The sequence below is a fragment of the Malania oleifera genome, chromosome 5, assembly GCF_029873635.1.
Source record: "Malania oleifera isolate guangnan ecotype guangnan chromosome 5, ASM2987363v1, whole genome shotgun sequence".
NCBI lineage: Eukaryota > Viridiplantae > Streptophyta > Magnoliopsida > Santalales > Ximeniaceae > Malania > Malania oleifera.
Genome location: NC_080421.1, coordinates 16,224,219 through 16,237,943, shown reverse-complemented (window position 1 = coordinate 16,237,943; position 13,725 = coordinate 16,224,219). Strand labels below are relative to the sequence as shown.

At 35.5% G+C, this 13,725-nt stretch overlaps 1 protein-coding gene across 1 annotated transcript in view; it reads left to right on the top strand.

Moving 5' to 3' along the window:
- The window catches only part of LOC131155862 (alpha-amylase-like), a 7,122-nt gene extending 3,896 nt beyond the window's left edge, over positions 1-3,226 (top strand). The window contains exons 2-4 of the mRNA XM_058109311.1: positions 1,400-1,532; positions 2,038-2,837; positions 2,954-3,226. Coding sequence (XP_057965294.1) covers positions 1,400-1,532; positions 2,038-2,837; positions 2,954-3,226 — 1,206 coding nt within the window. The remainder of the gene's footprint in view (positions 1-1,399; positions 1,533-2,037; positions 2,838-2,953) is intronic.
- Positions 3,227-13,725: the final 10,499 nt, after the last annotated feature.

Here is a 13,725-nt window from a genome sequence, read left to right as displayed (position 1 = left end):
GTGAGGTCAATGAGCATTGATGTAATAAAAAGAAAAGAAACTATAAAAAAACCCTCAAGCATTGCGATAATTAGGTGGTGAGGATGACCATAGTCATCTCATCATGAAATCGTTTTTAACCACCAATGATACATGGCAACTTGCTGGATGACATCAATCTAAAGCATATCTACGAATTCAATGATTTTATGGGCCATTGAATACGAGGAAGATACTACTTACCTCTCTAATTTCTACTCATATAGTGATGGGGTCCCAGGTTGGTAGCGTATTTGCGCAATGCAATGGTTTGCATCGGAAGATGTGTAAATATGGTCATGACGACAAAGGTGAAGGCACCTATCTAGGGGTGGGAGTTTAGTTAAAGGCCGGGGTGTTATGGTTGAAACTATAGACCCAATCTTAGATACAATGATGAAACATATTCTAATCACTCGTTTGAGAATTAAAAGGGATAGGTTTGGAAAACGGGTTAGTTTTTGATCAATAATAATACCGTATAAACCTACAATCATGCGCTGGTCAGTTGGCTTTTGTTCACAAGGAAAAACAACTTTCAATAAATCCACCTATACTAGCTAATTTTGTATCTATAGGGGAGAGAGGTCAAATCAATGATTCTAAATGCCCAATTATACACCCTCATCGTCTTTCTAAAAACTCCCAATTTGATTGTATATCTAAGTATTTCCATAATGCAATTTGCAAAATAATCACCCTATTAAGTGATCATTCTTGAGAATTTTGTGTATCATTATCTCGTATTAATTTTAGAAAAAAAAGAACAACTGTCGCTTATAAGAAAATTGTTAAATTTCAAAAAAACACAAAAAATTACATGATTTTTTAAAAAAAAGGACTTAGTCATATACCGCAATTGTTGTCCTTTAAAAAATTATTCGCAAAAAAGAGCTAGAATGTTGTGTTTATTTGAGTGACAAGCTAACCTGGGTCATTGTCAGAATTGTTAAGATGTCAACATGCTTTCCTTGCTAGTGGGGCCCCAAAAAAATTTAATAAATCGAATAATCCTAATCATTTTGCACTATTTCTTCAATAAACAGGACACCCAAGACAAGAGACTTAAAAGACAAACTAAAGAAAAAAAAAATCCAAGAACAAACAGAAAAAGAGCGAGATAGTACAAACCGCCCACTTCACGGGACTAAAAAAAAAAAAGTATACGACAAGCAATAAATGCGACCATTTGTGTGAAAAAAACTTGGATTTCCATAACCCTGCAAATCAGACAAAAAATAAAGGGAAGGAAAAAAAAAAAAGCGACCCAGAACTTCTCCAAACACAAAGCTGTAAAAGGTGCTAAATTGTGGTAATTAATGATTGATTATGCTTATGTGATTAAGATGTAATTAGATGTTGGGGTTTGATGGATCATTAGGGTTTCAATTCGGACTCATGGAAAATGCAAGGGGGATTGTATAACCACCTTAGAGATGTCATTCCAGAACTAGCTGCTGTTGGAATTACACATGTTTGGCTTCCTCCATGTACTCATTCTGCTTCACCTGAAGGTAAAAAACAATATTACTTTTATAAAAGCATTAGATTTACACATGTACTTTGAAATATAATTATCTTTAGATCTTGCGAAAACATAGGTTACTCATGTAACTAAATTGTTTATGTGCTTTTACCTAATCATCTTCCAATACTTATAGTTAGATAGGGTTTTTCCTTAAATAATTGTATAACTAGTACTTCAAGCTAGTTATTTTCAAAGACTTTTGTTGCCCGCAACATCTTGAAATGACTATATGTCATTCAATGACATTTTTTAAGTATAATTGAAAGCAAGCTTTTGGCTTTGATTTAATTTCCCTCAAAATTGTCATTGATGGAAAATTATCAAGTTTATTTGTAATTTGTTTAAGTTAAAAGGAAACCTACATGAACTAGGTAAAATTGAAAGAGCCTAACTTACGAAATATATATATCTTTACATTGTAATGAAAATGTTTGAAGTTGTTTGCCTCGATCTCATTCATCCTTCTATCCTTTCTTAAATGGTCATTGTAGGATATTTGCCAGGAAGGTTGTATGATCTCAATGGATCAAAATACGGAAATGAAAATGACTTAAAAGCACTCATACATGCTTTTCATGACAAAGGCATCCAATGCATAGCAGACATAGTTATAAACCACAGAATTGCAGAGAATAAAGATAATAGAGGAATATGGTGTATCTTTGAAGGAGGAACCCCAGATACACGTCTTGACTGGGGTCCTCAATTCATTTGTAGAGATGACACCGAATATTCAGATGGCACCGGAAAACTCGATAGCGGAGATGGCTTTCCACCTGCTCCAGACATCGACCACTTAAACCCACAAGTTCAGAGTGAGCTATCAGATTGGATGAACTGGCTGCAAACTTACGTTGGATTCGACGGGTGGATATTCAACTTTGCCAAGGGATACTCCCCCAAAATCACCAAACTCTATATGAATAAAACCAACCCGAAATTGGCAGTAGGGGACTTTTGGAAGTCACTTTCATATGGAAATGATGGAAAACCCACTTACAACCAAGATCTTCATCGCCACGAAATCAAGAAATGGGTGAAGAAAGCAGGAGGTGAAGTCCTTGCATTTGATTTTACAACTAAAGGAATACTCCAAACTGCAGTCCAAAGAGAGTTATGGAGGATGAGTGTCTCTGGAGGGCCTCCGGGACTCATTGGCTTGCTGCCCACAAATGCTGTCACCTTCATCGATAATCACTACACAGTTGCCAAAGATCACTGGCCCTTCCCATCAGACAAAGTCATGCAAGGTTATACTTACATCTTAACTCATCCAGGAGTTCCATCAATCGTAAGTTCATGTTCGATTGGTGATTTTTTTGGTAGAGAATTAAAACATGCATGCATGCATTAATTATGATATGATATTTAAAGTGATGGATCATCTTGTTTAATTTTCTGTGATAGTTTTACGACCATTTTTTCAACTGGGGTTTGAAAGATCAAATCAGTAAACTGATTGCGATCAGAGAAAGGAACGGGATCGGAACCAACAGCACTGCTAGTATTCTGATCGCCGATCCAGATCTGTATCTAGCGGTGACGGACGGGAACGTCATATCCAAGATTGGCTCAAGGTACAACGTGCCGGCGAACTTTATCCCTCAGAACTTCCAAATTGCTACTTCCGGTTCTGATTACTGTGTGTGGGAGAGAATGAAGAACTCCAAGTACGTGTAATTATGTGTAATTCACGCCATCTTTAAACTTAGAATGTACTAATTAAAATAAGAATTGAAGGTGGCAGACTTTAACTCTGTGCTCAAGTATTATGAAATGGAAGAAAACTCTGTTTTTTTTTTTTTTTTTCCAAAAAAGTGTGGTTGGATGCTAGCTAATGCTCGAGTATTGTGAGATATATTCACTTTTTCATTGAAATTGGTTAAATCTTGATACTAAGTGAAGAAGGATAAAAGAGTAAATCCACCATCATGGTTTAGGGTTTAGGATTTCGGTGCTACGGGCACACCTAATAATAGGCTCACCTAATCGTAGTAGAGTGAGTAAACCACGAAAAGACAGAGTGTAATGACTTGCTTAAATAAATGGGGTTTTTTTTTTACCACAACGTACATGCTCTGATACCATAGTGGAGTAAACTCAACCATAAACCTAAACAGTAAGAAGCAAAAATCAAATAAACATAACCATAAATCATTATATACAATACCTCACAATACCAGAGTACTACAAGCTTCCCAAAATATGAACATATGTTTGTTTCCCAAAAATACCCTCAATTAGCTAGGGTTTACAAAATCATTCCCAAAAATATACTCACTCTCTAACAGGGCACCACAGAAGCTCCTCTATCTGCAAGCCTGATCTGCTCGTCTATCTGGATCACCTGAAAAATATTTCAACATTGAGATGAGTCAACGCTCAATAAGAAGAAATATACTATTACTAGTGTGTGGCAAATGATCTACTATATCATGAAAATTTGTTTCCACATAAGCATGTAAAATTATATATATAAATAAAGTATAAGAGATAAAATTCATCACCCCTGTCCCCATTGTTTAACATATCAGTTCCGGAGAATTTTATTCAAAATACTTCTATAATAAGTAATTACGTTCCCTGTTTCTGTAAATCTATACATACGTAATAATAAATGAAACTATTCCCTGTGGCTATCTATGTGACATGACTTGCCCCCTCATGACAGCGTTATGCAGTCTGTAGGCTGGATTTACCCTGGCTGGCCAACTAGGAATAAATCATTATACTCCATCAGTCGATTTGCTCACCTCAACCCATATCTGCACGGGGAGTCTGACTTCTTTAAGGGCCAAGGTAATCGACCTTACCACGTGTTATCTAAATAGGTGGTTGCACTCATAAAGTAACATAATGTTTGTAGCAATGGTACCGTGCTCTGTAACTGCAAGTCCAATAGGGTCTGATATCATATAATATATCTCTATACATAATTATCTGTTTTACCATGATTCTGAAGTAATCGTAATAACCATGATGCTGCATAAACTATACTGTAATTCATATGTCGTAATACTGAGAACTGAATAATCATAACGCTGAAACTACATAATCATAATACTGATATTTGTGTAATCATGGTACTGAGATCCGTATAATCACGGTACTAAAATCCATAAAATCATGGTACTGAAATTTACATAACCATAATACTGAAATTCATAAAATCATGAAACTAAATTCGTAAAACATATCCCCTTACCATATACATATTCACAAGCCCCACCATACTAAATACATAATTTTTATAATTAAATAAACTGTATCATATTTTAAGAAATACCTAATATAACATATTTCTCTTACTTGACTACTGGAAAGCCCCTATGGAATACTAGCCTAACTTCCGCAGGGCCTCCTACACAATACCCTGAAACCAACATATGCCAGAACATAATATTAGTATTTTTCTGCCTATATCATTTCCTATAACTGTCATAAGGCCAAAAAAGGACTAAAAGACCTTACCCTGAATTTGGGATAAAATCCAACTCTGTTTTCCTGACGATCTGCTCTGACAGATTTGTAGAGAACTCCGCCAGGAGCATCGTTGTAGCTTCGGATCGTCGATCTGGCGATTGGTGGGGCCGAAATCGAAGAGAGAAGGGAGAGAGTGGCGTAGAGAGAGAGAGAGAGAGAGAGAGAGAGAGAGACGCGGTGAAAATGATAAAAATCCCAAATTTCCACTATTTATAGGGTTAGGTTCGTCGACGAGATACATCACTCACTACACAGAGTGAGTCTTGCCTACTTGTTCTACTTTACTATTATCAAATGGGCTTGTGAGCAACATGTATACTAATGGTACTCTTTTGACAAGTATCATTACAAAAAATAAGGTTATTAGTGACGATTTACAAAAAATAAGGTTATTAGTGACGATTTCAAATCGTCACTAATAATCGCGAACTGTCACTAATACTTATTAGTTATTGCTTAGTGATAGTTTCAAATTTGTCACTAAAATAGAGATAACAACTACTTATTAGTGACGAATTTTAAAATTCCCACTAATAATGGAGTATTAGTGACGGTTTTATTTCATCACTAAAAGTCTAAGACCGTCACTATAAATTCCACATTTTTTCGGCTAAAAATCGTCACTAAAAGTGCAATTATTTTTGATGGTTTGAAAACCGTCACTAATACTTACTAGTGGTACTATTAGTGACGGTTTGCATATTTGTCACTAATAGTATAACTTTTAGTGACGGTTTGAAAACCGTCACTAATATTAACTAGTGGTACTATTAGTGATGGTTGTAGAACTATCACTAAAAGTTAATTTTTTTTTTTTGAAATCATTCATTAATTTCTGTAAAAACCTATAATTATATTAATTAACATACATAATATTGAACCAGAAATACTAAAAAAAATCATAAATTGTTCGAAACATGCATGAATACATGATCTGTTCAGATAACAAATAATACAGAACAAAAAAAGCTACATTCAACTATAGTGCTCGACATCGTCCTAATCTTCTTGTGATAGCATGCAAACCCTACAGAGTAATAATTATACAAAAAATTGGTATACAATTTTTTAATATATATGTATGTACTATAAGTAAAAATGATTTGAAAACAAAATGATAGCACATAGTTAAACAAAAAATGATACAATTTTAAATAGCTAATAAGTTTGATCAGTTGGAATTGACCCCACTCGGTTTGGACCTCGTATGCTCGACTTGGACACATGAGTGCTAAAATCCACTATGTTTGTTAAGTTTGTTTGTATTCTAACTTTACTTCTAGGTGCACAAAATTCACCCTAGGAAGAGGTTTTGGGCACCATCAGCTCCAACACGTCAAGCTTAATGTGACGGATGTATCAGAACTGACCCCACTCGGTTTAGACCTCGTATACTCGACTTAGAAAATTAAGTGCTAAAATCCACTAAATTTACTAAGTTTGTTTGTATTCTAACTTTACTTCTAAGTGCGCAAAAAGCTTTTGGGGAGGAGTTTTTGGCCACTGTTGCGATGTTTCGGACCCGGCCAGAGAACCACTCTCTGGAAAAAATGGGTGCGGCTGTGAACTGGGAAGAATGAATGTGTGTTTTTGAAAAAGATATTTTCGTGCAAAACTAATGTGTGATGGAGTCGCCACTAACCTTTTGAAGTGTGGTTAGAACACTTGTATGCTACCCCGTTAGGGGTAGAATCGGTTTGCGTCACTAGAGTCGGGTTCAGGAGTACGGTTACGCGAAGGGAAGATATTAGCACCCCCTACGCGCCAGTTCTTACAAATGGTACTAGATTAATCAAAAATTATCCCCAAAATAAATTTATTAAGCCTTTAAAATTACTCCCTTCCAAAAATCGAAAGAATGAAAATACTATATAGTTATTCCCTCAGAACCAGGGTAATGCAATACTTGGAAGAGTCCATGCCTTTTGTTGCAATCATCGAGATGAAAAATCAAGAAAATAGGATACAAAATACGCTCTCGAGATTTTTAAAATCTATAGGTTTTTCTAAGTAGGAAAAATAGTATTCCGGGAGGTTTTTGGATTTTATTCGGGATGAAAATAATTTTCAGGACCTAACAAACATTTTTGTGATTTTTTCGAAGTGTGAAAACATTTTTCAGGTTTTGGTGCATGAAAATTTGAGAAATATCCGATTTACAGACGACATGCTGCCAAAATTTCAACAGGATTTTCCCCAAACCAAAATCTTGTGTTAAAGATGATTATGATAAAATTAATGTTAAAATCTTTTTGAAAGGATGAGTGAAAATAAATTGAATAATTAAACTTTATCCTAACATAATCATCAAAAATTTAGAAAGGCTAATATTCATCCCTATAGGAAGCGCATAAATGACTAATATGCATTATTTTGCTTTTTGAATATTTAGGCTTTTCTAAAAATCCTTGAATATTATATCATGCGCTTGAAGTTTTATGGTATGGTATGGAATGTTCTTGGGTCATGAACATTATTGCATGCCTTAATATATATCTTCTGATGCATCTATTGTCTATAGGGGCAACTATACTGATAAGAATAAATATAGTTGACTAATAATTAGTATGGTTAGTTTAAGAGATTTAAAATGAATGGCTTATACTCTTGGCATACTGAAATCAATCTTAATGAGTATAAGTAGCTTATTTCATCTAAGCTATAATTCAAATTGAAAGGGGGAGCATCTAAACATAAATTCTTATTTTGTTTTGCTCACAAATATTTTTAGCTTAGATCTATTGTGAACTCACTGTGGTATGCCCTTAACCAAGATGATCTTTGTGAAAATCTTAAGTTGATACATATTTCTTTGTCACATGTTGTTTGTGTTTGTCATATGATCCTCATTTTAAATTGTTTGACATCCTTACGATCATTGTGGTTGTGTTTTTTTGGTTAATATTTTAGTATGTGCTTAATGGACAAACCAGAAAACTTGTACTTGCTTACTTTAAATTAAAATCTTATTTTTCCAGCAAACAACCCCCAATACTTTTTGCAAATATCAAAGGGGATATATTTTTAATATCTGTATATATATCCTATACAAATTTACTGTATTATAGCAAGAAATGCCTTTTAAATTAAACATGTTTTATTTTTTGCTTGTGTGCTAAATGCTTTCATGACTTGTGCTATCTATGCTTTAAAATTTTAAGTCATGAAATTATGTTTTTTGTTTGTTTAAAAATTTGCAAAGGATGTTGCATAACTCATTCATGGATCTTACATGAAAATGCATGCGAACTAGTTAGATCGTTTTTATGCTCAAACCTACTATTTGGTATCATATGTCGTGTGCTTTTAACTTAAATCTTTCACGGGTCTTATGATATGTTTCAATTACAATGGTTTGTGTATATTTCTGATCTAATCATGTTTGTTATGTCATTTAAACCTTTTAATGACCAGTTATACTTTTTGTGTGCTTCATTGCTATATTTCATGTTTTGTGAATTTGTTTATGATTTGCAATGCATGACTATCATATCTCTTGCATATTGATAGTTATACTCTTGTTTATTATTTTAACCCATACTGGACTGTTTGAGTTGACTATTATGGATAAATCTATTTGAATTCAATCAGGTCATTTCTATACAAACATGTTTTTGGAAAATGTTCTATTTTCAAACGGTGTGCTACCGAATTTTCTTAAAAACTTTCCAAAACCATATTTGTATTTGAATGATAATTACCTTTTATTTGCCTATATACTTAAATATCTAATCTAGGCCCTTTTTGCTGTTGCCAAAAGGGAGAAAAGTAGGCAAGTATTTGTCATCATCAAAAAGGGGGAGATTGTTGATCCCATGAGTCATTCCCGGTTTTGATAATGCCAAATACTCTGGTATTTAATGTCTATCAAGTTTGTGTGCAGGTTCATAACAATAAGATCATTTGATGGCACATAAAGACTTGAATACTGAAGACTATTTTCATGTTGTAATTCATTTCACTATTATTGGGTCTGTAATATTTAAGTAGGAAAGGTCTGTAATAATCATTGCATGACATGCATATAGGAACTATAAAGCTCAAGACCTTAGAGACCTTAGGGATCACCCTTCGGTTGACCGAAGCCAAATTTTTTCGGCAAGGAAAATGGCCTTAGAAATAACCCTAGGTCCTTACACAACACTTGAGATTGTCCCCATAATCACATATATTATCTAAGAAATTAATTGAAACAAAAATTGGACTTAATTGAAAATCTTGAGAAAGGTCGGGCGACCGAACCTGTGGCGTTCAAAACACCTCGGGTGCCTGAATCGTGTGTTGACCTTATAGGTCACGCTCGATTTTGATAATGACAAATACTCTTGTACTTAATAAATATCTAGTTCATGTGCAGGTCTACATTAGCAGATACATTGATAGGACAAAGAGAAAGAGAAATATAAGACCAAATCTCTTTTTGTAATGCATTTCATATTTATTTGGTCTGTTATAGTAATTAGGACATTTGGTTTGCAATAAGCACACACATCACATGTATGGTTTATTTTGTAAGCTCAAACCAAATAGAAACCAAAAATGACCATAAAAAATCCTTAAGGCTTAGGTCGACCGACACCGGACTTTTTCGGTGTCTTCAAATTGGATCCCAAGTGACCCTAGGACACAGACATTTACACATATGTTTGTTAGACACTTGAATAGGACTTGTATGTTTCAAACGGGACCGAAATGCACACATAGTGCACTTTCGGTCGACCAGCCAAGTCAGTTCATTTTGGCCTGGTCGACTGAAACCTCCCTGGGTCAACTGATTGACCAAAGCCTTGGCCGACCAAACCAAAATAGTTCAAAAAGCCCCAGTTGACCGAAACCCTTTATGGTCAACATTTTGACCACCTAGTCAACCGAACTAGGTAGTTCAAAAAGCCCTGGTCGACTGAAACCTCCATAAGTCAAAAGTTTGACCATCTGGTCGACCGACCCTTTTTGTACTCCAACTACCTGGTTGACCGGAGGGTCCTCGGGAGAAATCCCAGCGGTCTGGTCCACCGAACCAGCCAGTTCAAAATGTCTGGTCAACCGAACCTCAGAAAATTAAGAAATCGCCCTCTCCTGGTCGACCGAGCCCTCAGTTCAAAAGTTCCTTGGTCGACCGAACCATATGAGACTTGGTCGACCAAGCTTGTTCTGGTCGACCGGAACTCTCGGGTTACACTTAATTTTTTACCGCAGTTAAAATTTTTAAACAGGGTTAAAATGCGTTAAATGCCATTAATCTTTTCTAACAATCCCTAAAAGGTCCCCAATGATCAAATATTTTGGTATGTCTATATATACCCTTTCATTTGGGAGAATTAAGTATTGATTAGCAAAAACATTCTAAAAAATTCTCTCCCAAGCTAAATACATCCTACTTCTCATACTCTTGCAAAATCCACTTAAACTTACCTTCTTTATCCTTCTGTATTATTTGTAAATGTATTGAGTGTTATTGTTTAGAGGTTTGCTCTCATTGTTTGAAGTGCTTTGAATCAATTTTCTTACGAGAGCATAACCTAAGTATTCTTAGGAGGCTTTTCTAATAAGCCTATCCTAAGAAGACTTGTTAAACTTCCGAGTGTTGCATTATCATTGCAATATCTTTGAAGTTTGTATTTGTTTTTGCTTTGTAAAAATACTTTCAAACTTACTCAAATATCTTGTGAAATCTTTATTGAACTATTTGTGAAAGGATATTTGTGTATGTTATATTAATCTTTGTGGCAATATTTATTCAAGTATATATATCATTTGCTGAATACAAAGATTATCTATTTTGCAATCCAAGCATATACATATTCATGTGATTGAGATATTCTATTGATTGATATTCTTGAGGCTTGCTTGGTATTCTGTATGAACACATTTGATTGAAACATTTTGAAATACACAGATTGTTATTGACACTCTCACGTACTCACTGCACTGATAGAAAACATATTTGAGAGTTGAAATATTTAGACCACATTGAGCTTACATTTTAAATCATCCGTGGTGTTTTTGATTGTGCACATTTGTAGTACAAATTTGCTTTACATGAAAGCACCCCTATATTGTACCTTTTGATTGTATATCTGAGAGATTCAAAGCGTGGCCTGAGGGGGCGGTAATCCAGCCCGGTAAGGATTGATGTAAAGGTTGAGGTTAACCCTGTGCTAATTGACCTAGTTAAGGTTGAGGTCAGCCCTGTATTAATTTGACTTTGTTTGTATAGGTGTCGCTCCACCTGTTTAAGTGAGCAAGTTATTGTGATAATCCTTGTGCTAGTTAGCCAAGGCGGGGATGTTGGCAGTTGGCCGAACTTTTATAACATATCTGCGTGTCACACTATGTTTATTGCTTTCTGGTGCGTGTGTGAGTAATTAAACTGCTTTACTTCAATTCTGATATATTTATATTATTACTTGCACTAGATTGACCATAGGGTTGTAAACATACTGCGGTTAGGAGAAATAACTAGGAGATAAATTTTAAAATATCAATTCACCCCCCTCTTGGGATCACGGTAAAGCTAACACCGTGGATAAGTCAACATGCTGACTTAGATTCGGGCGGTCGAACATATTTGACCGCATCGTCCACGGGCGACTGAATCCCTGACCTGACACCTTTTCACCAACCCATGCACCTGAGCATTATGTTCAATTATGCCTCGGGTGACCGAATTGGCAATTTCGGGCTATCGAACTTGCCTTCGGGCACCCAAAACGCAAACATAAACATTCTGTCTTTTGTTCAACCAACCAATCCCAGACTCAGGCACTCGAACTTCGAAAAAGCACTTTTTCGGTTGAGTCTGTTCGGGCGATTGAACCTTGAGTTGGGCATCCAAATCTCACGGGTTAAATTAATTTTTACCAGGGTTAAAATTAAGTAAATAGGGTTAATTTTCTTAATTGTTTTTAAAATAAATTTAATAATAGCCTTAATGTCCCCAACGCTCATAATTTTGCCTATGTCTATATATATCTCTTCATTTGCAAAATTAAGGCAAGATTAGCAAATAGAATTATGCCAAAATTATCTGAAAAATATAAAATCCTATTTTCACCTACTAAGTCCATAACACTCAAATACCTTCATTCCTTTGAGAAATCTTAATTTGTGAGTGTTTTATTGATTATTCCATTTTGCTAAAAACCCTTACTTGCTCTCGTGCTTGTGATTTTCATATTAAGGGTTTAGCTTGATTTTCCCCCGATTTTATTTGATAAATTGTTGTATGAGAAAAATCTTATAACTAAGTGGGTCTTTGCATTGTCATTGGAAGACTCATTAAGGCTTATAATTTTTTGTGTGCAAAAATATTTTACAAGCTCAGATTGACAGTTTATCTGTAATGACTCGAAGAAATTATGGTATTTTAAATAATGATAAAGAGGGGGAAAATAGAAGTTGGAAGGGAAAAGAAAGGGGCAGCAGGCCTCACGTTCGTCAACAAAGTTATAATTGGGCTCGTCGACGAGGACGTGTCTTGTCGACGAGAAAATACCGAGAGAGGGTTTTGGGTGACTTTTTATTTTGTTGATGAAGAGAGAGTTCATCGACGAGGAGAGACTTCGTCGACGAGGTGGTGTGGCTCGTCGACGAAGGCCACAATATAAATAGTGCTAAATGCCAATTTTCGGCATATTTCACGTGAACAGACTCTCCCTCTCTCCTCCCTTCGATTTTCCACTCTTCTTTCTTCGTTTCTGGGCCAGATTTCCACCGGTTCGACGATTTGAAGCCACCACGACACTCCTGGGAGAATTCTCTTCAAATCTACTAGAGTGGATCGTCGGTGGGACTGAGTTGGAAACCATCCCAAATTTAGGGTAAGACTTTCCACTAAGTATTTGGCTTTACTATAGTTGTAAGAAATGTTATATAAGATGAAATACTGAAGTTTAGTTCTAGGAAATATTGTTTTTCGGGTGTTTAGTGGGGAACCCTGTGGGTGCAGGGCGGATTTTTTTAGGGGTTTTTCAGAAATCAGGTAAGGGAATAAATTAAGCCAGTAACTTTATGAAAATGTATGTATAATCTTACAATATTTGGTTTCAAGAAAATGAATATATATGTATATTTTATGTTGGGAAATACTGTGATAAATGGTGATGTGTTTAAATATACTTAATACCTATTTTGTGCGGCATGAGTAAGATTTATTGTCAAATACTATTTTCTGAGAATATTTTTATATGATATGCCGACGTACCGGCTGAGCTACTGATATGATATGCCAGTGTACGAGCCGAGTCTCTTATTTGTTATGTAATACGGCGTACGAGCCACAATTTATAAACTATGAAATGTCTGCGTACAGGCCGATGATTTTCACTTTGTATATGAAATGTGATATGATGATAGTGAATTGACAATTATTACTATGGAATAATGATGTATCACAGTTTGGAATATGATATATGGTATCAGAACCTGGTTGGCTTGGTTCAGGCTTACACCAGACATGGTACCGTAGCTATGTGGTCACGTTGATCGTGATATTTGTGTTATCGCTATCATACGGGGCAGCGTGAGGATGGATAGCCGATGTGGTTATTGACGTGTTGGCGCCCTAGTGTACAGACTTGTCTGGCAGACCCATCATACTTACAGACATTTATTTTTGACTTGGCAGTGGTCGGCAAGCCATTATTAGGTCCCGCCTTCGGGTCACACTATCCAGTCATGTGGGGGTAATACATGAC